The 19,128-nt window shown below is 32.3% G+C and overlaps 3 protein-coding genes across 3 annotated transcripts; 1 reads left to right on the top strand and 2 right to left on the bottom strand.

The window, feature by feature from the left end:
- Positions 1 to 7,191: 7,191 nt before the first annotated feature.
- On the bottom strand, positions 7,192 to 8,304 carry LOC131635666 (uncharacterized). Its single transcript, XM_058906306.1, has 3 exons — positions 7,825 to 8,304; positions 7,548 to 7,703; positions 7,192 to 7,332 (listed from the first exon to the last, which is right to left on the bottom strand). The coding sequence occupies exons 1-3, from the start codon at positions 8,302 to 8,304 to the stop codon at positions 7,192 to 7,194; spliced, it is 777 nt and encodes a 258-aa protein (XP_058762289.1).
- Positions 8,305 to 11,205: 2,901 nt separating this feature from the next.
- On the top strand, positions 11,206 to 13,317 carry LOC131635671 (transcription termination factor MTERF4, chloroplastic-like). Its single transcript, XM_058906311.1, has 2 exons — positions 11,206 to 11,358; positions 11,534 to 13,317. Exon 2 carries the CDS (start codon positions 11,562 to 11,564, stop codon positions 13,137 to 13,139), a length of 1,578 nt encoding a protein of 525 aa, XP_058762294.1. The 5' UTR covers positions 11,206 to 11,358; positions 11,534 to 11,561; the 3' UTR covers positions 13,140 to 13,317.
- A 1,067-nt stretch (positions 13,318 to 14,384) lies between these two features.
- Positions 14,385 to 17,621, bottom strand: LOC131635672 (uncharacterized calcium-binding protein At1g02270-like). Its single transcript, XM_058906312.1, has 10 exons — positions 17,377 to 17,621; positions 17,193 to 17,297; positions 17,002 to 17,107; positions 16,420 to 16,640; positions 16,252 to 16,328; positions 15,854 to 15,962; positions 15,666 to 15,791; positions 15,455 to 15,562; positions 15,263 to 15,370; positions 14,385 to 14,951 (listed from the first exon to the last, which is right to left on the bottom strand). The coding sequence occupies exons 1-10, from the start codon at positions 17,497 to 17,499 to the stop codon at positions 14,706 to 14,708; spliced, it is 1,329 nt and encodes a 442-aa protein (XP_058762295.1). The 5' UTR covers positions 17,500 to 17,621; the 3' UTR covers positions 14,385 to 14,705.
- Positions 17,622 to 19,128: the final 1,507 nt, after the last annotated feature.

Raw genomic sequence — 19,128 nt, 5'->3', positions numbered from 1 at the left:
TCATTTGGTTCCTGAATTTAGCCTGGTATAAAAGCTCAGTTGGTTTGAGATTAGTCCGTACGAAATCTCAACATGGTTCGTGGTCAGCCTATGTAAAATCCCGATTTGATTTGGAGGATAGCCAACTTAAAGCTCCATCTTCGTTTAAGATCAACTCTTGAAAAATCTCTGTTTGGTTTGGAGGATAACCACTCTAAACCCTTGTTCGTTGTTTGGTTGAAAATTAGCTTGTATACAAAAATTTGTGGGAATACCCTTCTAAAAACTCTCAAGTTTATTGGATACTCTAAAGAATAATTTCTAAGGAGAAAAGTAGGCCAATATAGGCCAAACCTGTATAAGTCTATGGTGTTTTTTTCTATCTCTTATCTCTTTATTTTATTGTATATCATTTGGTTTTCCACTCCTTAATTACTCGTTTAATTTTAAATTATTTTCAAACTCTAATTTTATAAATGATTTTATTTTAAGTCAATATTTTTAAAATCTCTACAATTCACCCTTCTTATGTGTATAGAGTCACATTTCAAACATGTCAAAGATGGGAGGATAATGCAAACCATGTTTAATTTGATGAGGAATATGATCTAATTATTATGGCCCAAGAAGCTAGTGCAACAAATGTTAAAGAAGAAATATGGTTCTTGGATATGATAGGAAATACAAAAATGGCTTTTTGATTTTGGTGAGACATTTACAGAATAAGACAAATTGGGTGATGACTCTAAAATGTATGTGATGGAAAAAGAAAATGTGAAGCTTCAAGTATGAGGAATCACTCAAGTATTTACTCATGTCTACTATTTACATATCCTGGAAAACTATTTGTTAAGCATAGGTCAGTTTCAATAGAAAGACATTACAATCATCTTCAAGAAGGATTCTTGTAATATGTTTCATGAAGAAAGAGGTCTGATAATATCAACTCAAATGTATTCTAATCGCATATTAGTTATCTTTGCTCCAATATTTAGGTGTTTTCTTTACCCACCTTCTTATGGGGTCACCCCCAGCGAAAACCCACTTTACCCTACTTCGGAAATGCATTTCCGAATTTTTTTTTTAAATTTTTCCAGATTTCGGAAGTGCACTTCCGAAAAAAATCCCAAAAATTGGGATTTTGATTAATTCGAAGATACATCTCCGAAAAAACAAAAAAAAAAATTAAAAATCCCAAAAATTAAAAATTTTGGGATATTAATTAATTCACATAGCATAAATTTGGTATAATTTATGAGTAATGAATAACAATAATTATATATTTTGATATAATTTATAAGTTATGAATAATAATTATTATATATTTCTATTCTGATTCATATTTTAAAATTTAAAATAATTTTAATTAAAAAAATTAAAATAATTTCATCTACAAAATGAGTTATAATTTTTTATTTATATATTTATATATTTATAATAATTATTATATATTTATATATTTACAAAAAAAATTTAAAAAATGGGTGTTTTAATTTATATATTTATATATTTATACAATAATAATTATTATATATTTATAAAAATTATTATATATTTATATATTTATATATTTATATAATAATTATTATATATTAATTATAAATATATTTATATATTTATATAATAATTATAAAAATTAAAAAAATGAGTGTTTTAATTTATAATAACCATTATATATTTATATATTTATTTATTTATATAATAATTATTATATATGTATATATTATATATTTATATATTTCACTTACAAAATTAATAATTATTATTATATATTTATATATTTCTATTCTGATTCATAATTAAAAATGAGTTATAATTTTTTATTTAGTTTAAAAAAATTAAAAAAAGATTTTGTCTTAATTTTATATAATAAATAAATTTTATATTTAATTATATATAATTCAAAATTTACTTATGAAATTAAAATGTTTTTGGTTTATATAAGTTAGTAAAATAATTTTTAACTTTAAAATTGTTTAGAAAATTTTGATTCACCTTGATTTTATTGATTCACATTCATTTTATTGATTCACCTTGATTTTATACCTATTAATTGTATTGATTCACCTTGATTTTAATTTTTTTAATAATTATTGAATTCTTTCGGAAGTGTATATCCAAAACATTCTAAGACCAATTTGGTCTTGGAATATTTCGGATATGCATCTCCGAAGACACCCCTCTCTCAAAAAGGGTGTTTTCGGAAATGCTTCTCCGAAAACCTAAAAAGGGGTGTTTTTGGAAATGCATCTCCGAAAACACCTTTTTTTTTTCGTGTTTTCGGAAGTGCATTTCCGAAATAAGACAAATTTTAGAAAAAAAAACATTTCGGAAATGCATTTCCGAAGTTAGGGTATTTTAGATTTTTTACCGGAGGTGACCAAGAAAGTAGGGTGGTGGGTAAAGAAATTTCCAATATTTATTCCTGGTTGCTTTGAGACCTCAAAGAAGAACAATGCTCACAATTGGCGGTGGAGATATGGCCATCTAAGTTCCAAAGGTTTGAGCACATTAGAACAAAAAAGATGGTCATTCGTCTTCCTAGTATGAAGGAGCCTGATTTCAAATCTACATGAATGGAAGGCAACATATAGAGGTTATTGCTAACAAGACTTCATGGACAACAACAAATAAGCTATAACTAGTGCACTCAAATATCAGTGGTCCCATTAATCCTAAGTTCAATGGCATAAAAAGGTATTTCATAACATTCACAAAAGATTTGAGTAGAAAAATACGAATTTACTTTTTCAAGTGAAAAATCAAAAACATTTGAAAAACTCACTGCTTCTTATACTTAACAAATTTGAATATCTAAAAAAAGAAAAAAAATCATATTGAACATGGTTAAATGGTTAAATGCATGCTTAATGAAAAGAATATAACAAAAAAGTCTTAGTCAGAAGAAGTCAAGTGGTTAGTTCATGTTATTAATATATGTTCCACTTTTGTAGTAAGAGATATCACAATAGAAGAGTCTTGAAGATTCTTGTAGTAAGAGATATTTTGGAAGAAACAAGTTTGTTGAACGCTGAATCACCAAATACTCCTATGGATCCAAGTGTCAAACTCCTACCCAATCAGGGGGAGTCCCTATCTGACTCAGGAATGTATAGGAGATTGGTTAGAAAGTTGAATTATCTCACAGTCACTCGTCCGAACATTTCTCTTGCAGTTAGTGTGGTAAGCCTGTTCTTAAATTCTCCTTGCCAGTAACACATGGATGTTGTTGTCCGAATTCTGAGATACATCAAATGTGCTCCAGGAAAAGGCCCTAGAGGCCGACCAAATCACTTAAGGCTTCCCTAGCTCTCTCAATGCTCAACAAAGCCTTAGGGATAACTTTTCTGAGCCGGCAAAAGATCCAAATAACTAACATCAATACGTCTCCAATCAACTCCACTTGACCCAACGTATAAAGTCAGGTCACACAAAAAACAAGATACGTTAACTGATATCCACTTTTCACTATGCTCATCTTGAATTTTAAACTGACTTAGGGGTTTGAGTGGTAACCTTGTAAGTCCATTGCACACCATGATATCAAAGATCGGAGCAGTCGGTTCAAGATCACCAGTTCCTCAACAGTATTCAATTCTGATTCCTAAATGAAATAAATATTTTATATTATTTATTACTGTTTTTAATTGTATATTTATTAAATTTTAATTTCTTTAATGATGACAAAGACTAGGGTTGTTCAGTGAAAAAACTGAATTGAACCGAACTAAATCATAGTAAAAATATTTTTGAACTGAACCGAACCAAACCATAACTGTTGATTTGATATACCATTTCGTAATTCGGAACTATATCGAACTGTTAGAAGTTAATTTTCCCAAAATGAACCATTTATTAAAAAATTGAACTGTTAAACTATTTTAATTTTTTTTTTAAATTAAAAGTTGTTTTTACTATTTTTCATTTTCGATTCGGTTTAGTTACAGTCTCAGTTTGGTTCAATTCAGTTTCGTTTTGATTCTATAACTGTTTATGCAATATGATTTGGTTCACTGGCCAAACATAATAGTTCGATTATTTTAACTTCAGTATGGTTCAGTTCGACGGTTCGGTTCATGAGTTTTTTTACCAATCCTAATCAAGACTAAAATTGATAATAAAAAATTTAGAACAACCGAAGTTTGAAATTTTTTTAAAGAGGCTAAAAATAAATGTTGATATATTTTTGGATATTAATAATATTATTTTCATATATTTATTAAATTCTAATTTTATAATTTTTAAGACCAATTATTATATTTTAAAACTTCGTGGTTTCACAAATATGACTGTTATTGCACAAAGAAATAGTTGTTTTAGAAACATGTTTATGAAAACATTAAATTTGTGTTTAATGAAACGTTGAAAACTTTTTTGCACATTCATTTAAGAGTTAAATGTTAGTATATGGTCGGTATAAAAAAAATTACATATATATTTAATTAGAATATTTTAAAGTATTAAATTATAAAAATATTTTAAAATGGATAAAACTTAGGTATTGTTCCAATTATACTGTTGGTGCTCTTTTTTTCATTCATAAAGTGACAACTGTACCAAGTAAACATCCTCTGTTTTTTTTTTTTTTTTTTTTTTTAAGAAATCTTGGTATCCGGCAAGGACCAATCCCACTGTCCACTAGACGGGGCCCCGTTTAAAGCCAGAACACAGTTCTGTATAGACTGGCCCACGCAAAGATTGATAGCACCTAGCAGGATTCAAACTCAGGACCTTGAGAGGAGCACACTCTCAAGACCCAAGCCTCCACCGCTAGGCCAACCCTTGGGGGTTATAAACATGCGCTTATTGTACATTTATTTTTTAGATATTAACTCCACGTGTTATATCATGAATGGAGAATTATAGCAGTAACAATATATAAGCAAGGAAAATACTTACATAGACACAACCATAACACCTGTACTTACACACAATCAATCACTTTTTTTTTATTAATTAAAAAATAAAAATAAATTGTCTCTCTTCTCTTTTATCTCAACCACCCCCATGATGCCAATTAAAAACGAAATTAAAATTTAAATAAATTTATATTCTCTTTCTTTTCATTGGTTGTGTCTAAAAATATCGGTTTAGGTTCGTAACCATGCAAGTATTTCTCTATAAGCAACTACATGTAAGTTTAATCCTTTTAAAATTTACATTGTAATTTGGCGCTTTACATAGTCGTTATTGGTTGACAATGTAAAAATGTAAAAATTATTTAAATTTAACTAACTTATTATAAAATGCCAGTTTTTAAATTTAGTATTAAAATATAATTATAAATATTTATTTGACTATGTATAGTAAAAAATAATACACCAATAATATACATAATTTAAGCTATTATAAAGATGTTTTAAAAAATGCAATTTCTTTTTTATTAAAATAAAATTGCAAGCTTAAATAAGCACTGCCTTAACTATTTTTTAGGTGAATATGCTTAAGTGTTAAACAAAGTAGCCATTATTATTAAGTGTTAAACAAAGATTAAAAAATCAAATCAAATCTACCATTGGAATAATCAAATCAAATATAATCAAATTATAATAAATAAGACCGAGATTCCGAAAATAGAAATCTATTTATACTATATCCTAGGAAAACATTTTAGTGTCTGTTTATTGATATTAATGCTACTATAGTTCACGGCAATAACCGACAATCCAGTGATGAAGAAAGCAATCAAGAATCCTCCATTGTTGCAAAGAAAGGTCGTCAATGGTGAACAACTCAAGGCAAATCCATTGTTTGCCAAAGAAAAATGTATCAAGAAAAAAAGAATGATCTCCATTAGCATGGTTGTGAGAAAAATAACAAAATCCGAAGAAGAAGAAGAAGATAAAAATGTTAATGATCGTGAAGTGGAGAAGAGGACTCCATTGAAAGCAACTCATCAGAAAAAACTGGTTGGTATGTATGTTGATGATCCTGAAGTGAAGAGAACTCTGTCTAATTGGAGACTTGTGAAAGAAGTTACTCAACACAACCATGAGAAGATCCAAAATATAAGAAAGGTTGCTCGACAGAACCTTGAGAAGATTCAGAATACTGCAGGTTTGACTGATAACATGGATGCTATGAATGGTTTTTACGAGCTTATTGGATATTCGAGCTGATCGCATTTCGACAAGAGTCTCTGGGCATGATAGTTGTACTTAGGAATGTAAAAATTATGAGCTTTGTTATGGGACAGACTTTGTAATCTTTATGTCTAGCCTAGTATTATATGTGAATAAATTTCATTATATTGTCTCTTATTTAGTGTTGTTATGCGGTTTTATCTCTTGACTCAATCCAAATTTTGTGCGATATATAGTAGTCGGATATGGAAGAGGCTACCAAGAAGCCTCGAAAGAACGGGACCATTGTGTTCATATACCACTATGAGATGTGGAATGTTTGTTGAATGAATATATACGCAAGGTGCAAATGCAAAACATGTTATATTTTTGATGTATTTCTGAGTTTTTGATTACTTATGAACAATAAGGTTCCCAAGTATAATGAAATTAGAACATACCATTTATTTGAAAGGGGAGACCATTGTTTCAGGTCTATGAGAAAACCTCTGCTCATGCTGTGAGAGGATCAGGTTTCACAGGTTTGAGCACATTAGCACAAAAAAGAAGGTCATTGGTCTTCCTAATATGAAGGAGCCTGACTTCAAATCTACATGAATGGAAGGCAACATATAGAGGTTATTGCTAACAAGACTTTATGGACAACAACAAATAAGCTATAACTAGTGCACTCAAATATCAGTGGTCCCATTAGTCCTAAGTCCAATGGCATAAAAAGGTATTTCATAACCTTCACAAAAGACTTGAGTAGAAAAATATGAATTTACTTTTTCAAGTGAAAAATCAAAAACATTTGAATCATCTCAGAAGCTTAAAGTTCTTGTCGAAAAGAAATAAAGTTGTAAAATTTTATGTGTTAAGAGCTGATAGAGGAGGTGAACATGCTTTTACTTATTTCACTGAGTTTTTATTATGTACATGAGATTAAGAGACAACTCACTGCTTTTTATACTTGCCAAAGATGAATATGATAGGAGTGTTATGCAACAATTTACAAGAAAAATGTTGATTCAAATATCTCTAAAGAACAATGTTGACTTTTACTGGCCAGAACAGTCTAAAGACACACTTTCACTAGGACACATTTGTAACACTTTTACTGGCCAGAACAGTCTAAAGACACAATCTTCTAAACCAACTTGTAGTAGCAATTATTTCCACATATTTGAACTTCATATCCCTTCCCACATGGACACCTGAAAGTAAGGTTTAAATTCTTTTCAATCCACTCTACACTAATTGCTTCTTCATAGTCTTTTCCCTTTTCATCCTGCAAAACCAAAAAAATGGATTTATTCAGCATGAAACAACTATTTGTATCTATAGATCAAGCACTAACACCGAAACACGATACTGACACCGATACAGATACAAATACTCTGACACGCACACACGTTTTTCAAACGTGTTAGTGCTAGATAGGACATATGTAACTGCAGTTTGAGTTGTGCATTGGCTGCATTGAAATTGAAGAATGAAGATTACCTGAGATAGGGTTTTGTTTTCTTCAGCAACAAGAGAGTGTTCTTCTCCTTCTTGTTCTTGTTCTTCCTGGTCTTTTTCATCTTCTATGTCTTCTTTCACAACTTCATCCCACAGCTGCTTCATTTCTGTTAACCGTTCTTTCATCTTCTTAAGCTTCTGCAATCACACACCCCACAAAAATATACATAAAAACAAAGAAAACCCATGATTCCTAATCGAAAAAAGATTAAACTTTTATAAAGAAAAGCAAGTTCCATGACAATATCCCATCACATACCATGGAGTCATCAGGGATCTTTTCTTCAGAGTTCAAACAGCGAGCAGCTGTTTTAGCCTTAGAAGGAATACCATCAGACTTGCATCTCCTGAGATTCTCCGAGGGGAGAGGAGGCAGACCAGTAGAGGATTGATCATGAAAGGTGTATGGATCGGAGATGCAGTAGCGAAGAAAATTTCCACAGACACTGTTAGGAAGAGCATTGGCTGAGAAGCCATCCTTACCGGTGAGACTGAGATCCTCTTGGTTGAAAGAATGCTTCTTGGATGAGCGTTCGGCGGAGGAAGAAGACGGCGGTGAGTGGCGTTTGAGAGAGTTGTTGTGAGTGTGATGATGATCAAGATCAACCATTATTGATGATGATGATGATGATGATGGAATGAAAATGGAGTGTTGTTGTTGTTTGTGAGAGATTGGAGAATTTTGCAGCAATGTAGATTCTTGTTCTTGTTGAGTTTTTTCAATCTGCAAATCACTCATTCTTGTGAATTTTTGGTTGCAAAGTGAATGTGAGTAGGAAAGAGGATTGAAAAAAAGGAGGGAAGGTTTGGTTATAAATAGGAGATATGATATGGTGTTAGTTGAGATAGTCTGTTTACAGTTACACATTTTTGGTTGAGTTTGTAGATATTGATTCTCTAGTCATAGTATCATATGTTAGAAAAGAGTTATCATTATTTTATGCTTATGCATTTTTATTGATACAAATAAGCTATGTTTTCATGTGAAGCAAAACTAATAGGAAGTTTAACTTATACTTGTAATGTTCCTATCAGTCAAAGCAAGAAAATCAATCTCTGCATATATAGTCCTAATGCTTTAAATTTTAGACTATCCACATATTAGTTTATATGGTAATAATTTAAAAGGAGTAAGATTACATAGTTAGCCTTGTTCTTAGGCTACTTATTGTCTTTTCTTCAGATCTATTTGGGGCATATATGTCATTTCAGATCTCTCTCACTTCCTAACATTCAAATTTAATTAAGTTCTTTTAAACTATTTGTAGTTTAATAATTACTTAAAATCAGTTTTTTGTGTGTGTAAAAAATGGCTTTAAAAACCAGCTTTAATAATAATAATAATAATAATAATAATAATAATAATAATAATAATAATAATAATAATAATAATAATAATAATAATAATAAGAGAAAAGGGGTTATGCACTGACAGTGTAAAATATTTTTACACTGTCAACCAATCACCACCATGCATCCAATTAAAACATTATTTTATTTAAAAAAACTTTAATGACATGACACATTCATGACTCTCTATTGGATGACAGTGTAAAATAGTTTTACACTGTCAGTGCACTACCTTTTAACTCTAATAATAATAATAATAATAATAATAATAATAATAATAATAATAATTGATTTTTAACAAATAATCTGAAGGACACATGACAAATCAGAAAATTTGTGTTTCTTTCATTAAAGAAGTTTCTTCGTGCAATTTGTCAAGTTTTAAACGTCTCAGAAAACAGTCTCATATTCACCCTGGTATGCTTTGGAAGAGAAGAGGGAGGTATTTGCGCACATTCTGACGCCCACGCTCACACCAACATGTGGACATGTCAATCTCAATTAGCAACATGACATTTGCACTATCAACCATCTTAATTGAAGTGTTTGGTAAAATTAGCGGTTCAATTAACTTATAAATGTAAAATGACATAAAAGTTATTTAATATATACTTATTTTATTTTAAATTAAAATAAATTATAAGGGTTAAAAATGAATTTTAATTAAAATAACAAGGATAAAAAAGAAAGAAAAATAATAAGCTATAAGACATAAGCTAAAACACTATTTGAAATAGCGTCTGGAAAATAAGCTATAAGCTCGTGATGAAAAGACTGTTACCAAACGGGTCTAAATTATCATATGAGCTTATAAGACATAAGACATAAGCTATAAGTTCGAAAACATGTCTTACCAAACAGAGGCAAAACCTACTAGAAGTTGTTTTTAAGTACGATATTACACGCCATGGGCAAGCAGTATTTATCAAATAAAACAAATGAGAATGAATATAACTTCCGTAGTTGTTCTGCACATAATGCTTTAACTTCGTCCAACTTTTTCTTTATTCCACAAAGGATTACTTTGTTGGTTGATTCGGCCTGTCTGTTGACTTGCGGTTGGACTACTGAGATGAACTTTGTTTGGATTTCAAGTTGGTGGCATGACTGCACCACAGTTGAGCACATAAATTATGTGTCATTGTTTGAGACGACAACCCAAAAGAACAAATGATTCCCTTATATTAAATATGTGGTACTCTCTACATCGTGATTTTGAACACCACATAGGCCTCCATCCACTTTGTAAATTAGTTTACTCCTAAGAGTGAGAACTTTAGTTGATCTGGTGCTAATAGGAAATAACCTAAAATGTCCAATCCTTATTGATGGAAAGGTTATGAGAATGTAAGAGTGTAGGATTTCTGGTGAGGCGCGAAGAAGGTTGGAATTTTTCTAACACTTATCGCATTTCCTAACGAATTTGACACTGTCTTTCGTCATGGTCGACCAATAATAGCCTACCCTCAACAGGGTGTGGACAAGGGATTTTCCTCTAACGTGACTTCCGTATACCCCTTCATAAACCTCCACGGGAACAAGGGCGATTTCATTCTCTCTCAAACATCTCAGCATGTGGGAAGCCTTTCCCATTTTGTAAATTTTCGCCGCTACCTTTGTGTACTTTGTCGTCAATTTCTTAGTCCTCTTTGATTTGCCTTCCTATGAAGGAAGCTATTATATTGTTAGATAGTGCACTATTGAAGTCGTCCACCCTATGGTATCAGTTGTATCTTTGGCATTAATATCTTCTTTCTATGTGATAAGAGTAGCTAAAGTCTCCTATATTACAATCATGTTGTGGTTGTATTTCTTGGTGTTGGAGAATTTAGATAGGAAGTCAGCCCAAGAGTTTTGTTCTCTGGACACATATGCCACTTCAAAGAACTTAAAATGCTTTTCTAAAATTTGTATTTTCTGAAATTATTTGACATAGTCTTTACAGGAGAAGATGATCTCGAGGTTTGGATCATCTTTAGAGTCTTACTTTGGCTTGGTGGGGGAGTCTCCGTCGCCATGACTTGGTAGCAATATCTTCTATCAGATGAGTTGGATTTTCAAACTCTCTCATGATAATATTAAGCGTCTATTATCTTATTTATGACTCTTTGTCTTTTCTAGCGTCTATACTCTGGGATGTGGACATCTCCTTTAAAAAAATTATATAGGTTTAGAGTTGAAAAATAATATATTTTATAGAGATTAAAAATATATAAATTTTCATTATAAAATATCATATTTATAGTTAAACTTTGCTATGTAATGATGGGAAAATTAATTCCATAAAATATTTTATTCACAAAAGAAATAGACATAAATCGACCCATTCAAACACAAACGCCGCATGTAAAACCCTCTTCCACTTTCTGTTATCCCTTATCACTGTTCGAGCAAGAGCCAAAAGAGTCCAACTTCAATTCAACAAACGCTCACCACTCTCACTGTAAGTCCATCTCCATTTCTCTCGCTCAAATTCGTTATTCATTTCCCACAATTTCAAAATTGTTCAATGATTCTATCCAAAGCAATTGAATTCTGGGTTTCTTTCTTTTGAGCATTTACTTCACTTGTTTCTTCAAAGTTTGTATTTTTATGTTACCCTTTTGTTTATTATGCAGATTCAATGTTACTTAACTCCTGAATAATATGAAAGTTATGAACTTTTCTTGTGGTGTAACAAAACCCAATTTTCCGCTTTCCCAAACAGAAATGCCAATTTTAACATCATTTGGTCATTCTAAGTTGACTGCTACCCTAGCTTTTCAATTGCCATGTATTTGTGTTAGGAAGATGAGGTTGATTACAAAGCTTCAGTGTTCTGTTGCTAGTAGGATGTTTACTTCTAGCACCGGTGGTTCGCAGGGACCTAAACGGGGAGGTCCCTCGTCGTCGTATGTTGGTTACGCTCGTCCTAGTTTAAATGAAATGAAGAAAGATAAGGTGGCGATGCGTGAAAATGTTTACGAGTTCTTGCGAGGAATTGGCATTGTTCCGGATGAGCTTGATGGTCTTGAGCTTCCTGTTACGGTTGATGTTATGAAGGAGCGTGTGGATTTTCTTCATAACTTGGGGCTTACGATTGAAGATATTAACAACTATCCTCTTGTTCTTGGTTGTAGCGTCAAGAAGAACATGGTTCCTGTGCTTGATTACCTCGGTAAATTGGGAGTTAGGAAATCCACGTTGACGAAGTTTTTGAGGAGATACCCGCAAGTGCTTCATGCTAGTGTGGTTGTGGATCTTGTGCCGGTGGTTAGGTATCTTCAAGGGATGGATATCAAACCCAATGATGTTCCTCGTGTTCTTGAGAGGTATCCAGAAGTGCTAGGATTCAAGCTTGAGGGAACTATGAGCACATCAGTTGCTTATTTGATTGGAATTGGTGTTGGAAGAAGAGAACTCGGAGGTGTCTTAACTAGATACCCGGAGATTTTGGGGATGCGGGTTGGTCGAGTCATCAAGCCTTTTGTGGAGTATCTAGAAAGCTTGGGTATTCCAAGGCTAGCCATTGCTAGACTAATAGAGACACAACCATATATTCTTGGATTCGATCTCGACGATAAGGTGAAGCCAAACGTCAAATCCCTCGAAGAGTTTAATGTTCGGCAAACATCAATTGCCTCGATAATCGCTCAGTATCCTGACATCATTGGAGCTGACCTAGAGCCAAAGCTCGCCAATAAGAAAAGCATTCTCAATTCTGTACTTGATTTAGATCCTGAGGATTTTGGCTTAATCGTTGAGAAAATGCCACAGGTAGTAAGCCTCAATAGTACACCTATGCTAAAGCATGTTGATTTTCTTAAGGAATGCGGATTTTCTGTGGTGCAAATGAAGAAGATGATTATTGGGTGCCCTCAACTACTTGCTTTAAACATTGATATCATGAAACTTAGCTTTGATTACTTCCAAAGTGAGATGGAACGGCCTTTGGAAGACTTGGTTGAATTCCCAGCATTTTTCACTTATGGTTTGGAGTCAACTATAAAACCTAGGCATACCATGATTGCAAAGAAAGGATTGAAGTGTTCACTGGCATGGATGCTTAATTGTTCTAATGAGAAATTTGAGCAGCGGATGGATTATGACACTATTGACATGGAAGAGATGGAAATGAAACCATCTTTTGACATGAACTCATTGATGCGACCAAGGAATGATGAATCGGATTCTGATTATGAATACAGCGATTCTGATGATGATGATGATGATGATGAAGAGTGAAATAATACGATACTTTTGTAACTAGTCTGCCTAGGAGAATTTTGGTCTTGTTTTGGATGATCTTTATATACTGATAGTTTCAATGCCGTAATGTACCATTGAAAAGGTATGTATATGATTCGCAAGTACACGTGACGCATTTACAAGCTTTTGCATCCTAATTCATTTTGTTTGTTTATGTGATATGGTGTTGTATTAGTATTCTTTTGGTTTTAGATTTTACCTCTTACATGCTGTTGTTCACTTTTCGACAAATAGAGCTACTGATCTCATCTTCAACTAAATATTTGTAGTACTAAACTTTGTGGAATTGTGAATGAGATGTTAGTTGACAAACCAATAAGTTTTGACAATCTGAGAGCGTCCTTTTAGCTTATACATGTTCGGATTTTATCCATCGTCCTCGTTTTCCTCGTCATTATCATTTTGATTTTAAGCTAATGATTATTAATTACACGCTGTGTAACATTAACACTTCATATTGAAAGTGTTTTTAGTGTCAAAACATATCATTGTCTGCCACTAACACTATTTAGTACTTACACATCCGGTTACATTTAATGAGTTCATATTCTCAAATTATAATCAGAATAGTCACTAGCGGCCAACAGCAGAGCTATCCCACTATAGCGGAGCGGACCGGGGGCCAGCCGCTATGGGAAGAGACTTAGTGGTGCGGAACACTATAGAAGCCGCTATAGCGGGTCGTGGGGGTAGAGCGGTGCTTGCCCCGGAGCGGTTTCTTTCCAGCTATCCTTTTCCCTCTGAAAAACCGAAATTACCCCTTAAGTTTAAAACGTTTTAAGGGTAATTTATGGGTTTTCAATCAAATTTGAGTTGAGACTCAACCCTAACCTTCCTTCACCGACGTTTTTGCACTTCACCCAATCCAAAAAAAATCACAAGTTCCTCGGTCTTCCCTCTGCACTTCATATGCATACAATTATTATTCATGTAATTTGTCAAAAAGAATGATTAAATAATGGTCATCCCGCAATCCCTTTTTCGGTGTCGGCGCTCAGCACCGCTATCCAAGATTGACTACTTTAATTAAAATTGGTATGGACGGTTCAGGGTTGTGTCCAGTGTGTCTGCTAATTGGTTCATATGTTTCATGTACCATCAATTTTACCCTTATCTCTTGGTGCTTGTTCTTAGTTTGTTACTTCTAGTTAACAGAAATGGCCCTGCTTTGAGGTTAGCATTATCTTATTTAAAGAAACATACATTATTCTTTCTTGACAATCCACTTTGTCTTTATTTAAAAAACAATTATAATTTGAGAAATTTGTGACAAGAAACAATTAGTTTCCTCATACTAAAAATAATATCAGTAAGTAATACAGGGTATGTATGAGAATTTGAGAATACTACAGTTTGTAAAGCTTCCAATTGCCTCTTTATTGTGTTTTCTTGTGTTCTATCTTTTCATGAAAGTGAGACAAATTCTAGTCAATGTTGGTGCAGTAATCATCATTGTATGTTTCACTCACTCTTCTGTGTTATTCATGTACAGAAAATCTTGAACACTAAAACTTAATCTAGAAGTGTTTTCTCAAGCCTTTGTCAAGAAATCTTGTGAGAGCATGAAATTCTTATAGGTGTGAAGACTACAGTTAGTCTTGCATGATCAGAAAGGGAATAGTCTTCTGGCCAACTTCCTTTCTCCATCTCTTGAGGAATCAACACTGCATTTTTAACACTAAAGCCAATTGTTTCCTCCTCTTCACTATCAGTTGATTCTTTGTCTTGCGTCTCGTTCGATTTGTCATCTCTTTGATAATCTGATTCTGTTTGATTCCATATTCGATACTGCAGCCAAACAATACTACATATTAGATGGAAAAACAACTGGTTTAATCTGTCTATAAGAACTATCAAGATAATCAATTGCAGGACACATGAAGCACAGACACAGACACAATTACAATGACACTGGTAATAGTTTGAGAAAATTAAATAATTGAATGTTATCATGTGTGTTGTTGTTGAACACTAACACGTGTATGACGAAAATAGGACTTTCATGTGAAGAGTCGGTGCTGCATAATTTTGCCACTATACATCGATGATCGATAGATAATAAATTTAAATAGATAATAAATTCATCTGAAATACTTTACCAGAAATTGTTTATAATCAATTACACCATTTCCATCTATATCTGCTTGAAACCACAAGTCCTTTGTCTCTTCATCACTCAAACCATAACAATGACCAATCAAATTAAGCTGCACAAATTGTAAAAGGCTTTTAACATGAAATTTTCTCAGAGAAATTCTCACATCATCTGAAACATTCAAGTACACACTTACCTGTTGAAGCGCTTTTCGAAAACTAGAATATGTAATACAATCTTCATTTTCATCCTTTAGAAAATCAAATGCAGCACTCTCTGTCATTGAAGTTCTTTGCAATAGATACTGAAAAATGAAAAAGGAGAAAATATTCTGTTATTAACTTCACTGTCAAATTCTTTTGTAATGAAACATGGTACAAGTAATAGCAAAGATGGTTAAAGATTACCTTGAACATGCCAAAAACTGCTTCGCTCCAACTTGACTTTAGCAGTTTTCGATATTTGTCAGGATTCAGAAGCCATATGAAATCAACAGCACATGTATTTCCGAGATGGTTACGGTGACTAATCCACTGCATTGAACATTGTAAGAGATCTGATATACAGAGGAAAATTCAAGTTAGAAAAGGGTTACCTTGTGAGCATCTGCATCGGTGTAGTGATGTGCAGTATCATAGGATGATACAAACCCTTGAGACCTTAGGAACATGTAAACATGTCCCCGTTTGCTTCCGTTCCAATCACTGCAAAACAAAAATTGTATTTAAGTTATAAAACACTGACACAAATACAACACTAACAAGTTGATCTTGATAATAATTGTTTGTGAAACATATATCAGATGTCAGTCCAACAGATCTCTAATTTGAAGTGTCGTTGTCTTGATAATAATTGTTCGAAACCACATGTATTACCAAAACATTGACAAATACACCAACATATATCAAATGTCAGTCAGACACATCTTTAATCTGAAGTGTCGTTGTTATATAGCATATACGTGTTTTAAGTTTCCATAAAATAAAACATTACCCGCATAGTATAATTGGTAAAGGCTTAAGTTGACACTCTTTCTGATAAGATTCCACATATTGAAGTATCTTGTAAACCTTTAGAAAAACAATTTTTCATGTTTGTTTAGCTACAATTGTATGCAACAAAAATGCAACTAAGATACTAAAAAAATAAGTGCTTAAATACCTGATGAAGTCGCACAAGGCATAGACTTGAATCATGAGGAAATAGTAGGTGAGTATTGACAATAAGAATTTCTTGTCTAATGCCATTGTTTTGACATTGTGAAAGTGGAAAAGCTAACTCAACATGTAACAATTGAGCTACTCGATCACCACAATCATTGAAATGCAACTCCTTGTAATTTATAACTTTGAAATATTCCTTTTTCACTGCTATCAGAAGACCTGAAAAGTGAAGTCTCAAATATTATCATTTTTGCATACAAATTCAACTAATGTTGCTTTCATGAAATCATCATATGGGAAATTAAATTGTGGACAATTTTTATTGACTAAACTAGAGAACACGTTTTCTATTATGTGCTGCTCAGAAGGCCCAATACGAAAAGCCTAGAGGCGAATGCTGAGGTTACATATGCTTGGAGCAGGTGATCCCTCACTATCAACAAGGGTAGGTAATTCCGAACTCTTACCTATCATACACCGTCCAAATCAATCAGACAGTTCACCGCACACCACGCCGCATCCCACATAGTAAGTTTCAACCGTCGCCACTATATAAGAAAGAAAGCATTTAAAAACATACCATCGCCACGGTTGTTAGTCCTTCCGAGCTTAAAATGAATATATCCAGCATCACCAAGTCTCTTCTCATACAGACTAACAAGCTCTTCATTTCCAACCCAAAATTCCTGCACAATTCCAACACATCAAAAACCAAAAGTTTTCATACGAAAGTGCAGGGATCGAACTCTGAACAAACAAAAAATGCAAAACCTGAAGACAGATAATGGAAGATCTCTCAAACATCAACCAATCCAAAATCCTATTATTCCTCGCCAACCAACATTCTCTATACTCACTTTCACGACAACTCTCATCCTGCTTCAACACCACCAAAACATAAACAACAAATCTATTTCAAAAAAATGCACAACAATGTTAAACAAAAAAGAACAACCTCATGGTTAAGACGCTTGTATATAGGAGCAAGAATGTTGAAAGTGGTGCAGCTAATACAAGGTAGTTGTTGTTGGTTTTCCTGCATTGCGTAAATTTGAGTCTTTGAAATTGTTCTTCCCATATTCTTATTATTTTACGTACAAGAACAATATATCAAAGCTAGTTTTATATATAGATATATTTGCAGAATCTTTTTTGTTGCTTTTCCAACAAAGTAATCTAGTACCAACTAGGATCAAAAAGAATGGCACACTAAACACCGGCCACTGACAAAGAGTGTCACCCTAACTTTTTTTTTTTTCCTCAGACTAGACTATGTACAATGGTTACATTATTCAACACCCTACTTTTTCACTTTTTATCTTCCATATCATCTTCTCTCTCTTCCACCTAATAATTTAACACCTATTCAATTTTTTTTCACTACAATGGTTTTGTTTAATAAAATTCAACACCCTACCCCACATCATATTCTTATTTTCTTTTAAAGTTTTGTTTTTATGATTATATATTAATATCTATTATCAATTAAAAGTGAATTTTTTTTTATGAGTCCAAATCAAATGAACCAAGTCTCTATTTATAGAGGAAAAAAATAATGAATTTTGATAAAAATAAAAATAAATAAAAAATTTATTTACTATGAAATAATTAATTTTAAATGATTAAAAGAAAATAAAATCTAAATAATCACAACAACCAATAAAATTGTGTAAAGTGTTGCATGTGGCCCCACTTTTTTCTCATTCAACATGTTGAATCTTTTCAACACCAATTAATCCACATCACATTAAACACCTCATTCAACAAACCATTGTAGACATTCAACTATTGAATAATTTTTTCAACACCCCCATTGTAAATGGTCTCAATTTATTTGTGTGTAATTTACTCAAACTATTTTTTTCCTTTTATCTACAATGATATTAGAATCAAATATCATCTGCGCGCAACTGAAATTAATCTATCGAGATGAATATGACTGACAAAACTCTTCGTCAAGAAAATTTTGGCAATAATGAATTTTTTTTGTGTGTTGATTATAACAAAGTAGTGAATGAGAATGGAGGTAGAAAAACATAAATCATCTTAACTTCAAATCAGTTTTTTAATTATTAAAAATTAATTTTTATTTTTGCAAAATCAAACGCACGCAATGTATGCTTATAAAAAATCACATGGTTCATTTCCTTTCTTTAGTTTGTTTGTGGTCCCTTCTAGTTTTCTTGTTTCTTCTTTTTCATTGGCATGTGGATGTTAAAGTGATATATACGGACACAATTTTTTGTTGTTGTCATGTTTCTCTCATGTGTTAAAATCACACTAGATCTTAGATTGATAAAGTGTCATCCGAGTAGTTTGGAGTAGAACTGTATCTATTTGAAGAATAGTTGTCCTATAATACAAACTCTACATTTTTGGGATTATTAACTTTTGAGTGATATCATATTTAATGGAGTTTCAAAGAATGTAAAAGAGGTAGAAGAGAGAATAGTTTTTGTCCTAGAAATTGTGTCTATGTGGATCATGATGAATCCTTCTGGTTTTTTTATGCTTGAATGCTTTCTTTGTCGGTCTTGTCAATTCTACATTTTTCGGGAAGTTATCAGAGTGCAGATAAATTAAGTACAAATTCTAATTTCAAGTAGAATTAATTGATTTTGTTTTCAGAATTGATTTTACTTGAAATTAGAATTTGTAACTTATGTTTTCAGAATTAATTCTAGATGATTTTTACATTGTAATTTAT

Source organism: Vicia villosa, unplaced genomic scaffold, assembly GCF_029867415.1.
Source record: "Vicia villosa cultivar HV-30 ecotype Madison, WI unplaced genomic scaffold, Vvil1.0 ctg.001530F_1_1, whole genome shotgun sequence".
Classification (NCBI taxonomy): domain Eukaryota; kingdom Viridiplantae; phylum Streptophyta; class Magnoliopsida; order Fabales; family Fabaceae; genus Vicia; species Vicia villosa.
This window is presented reverse-complemented; position numbering and strand designations above follow the sequence as displayed.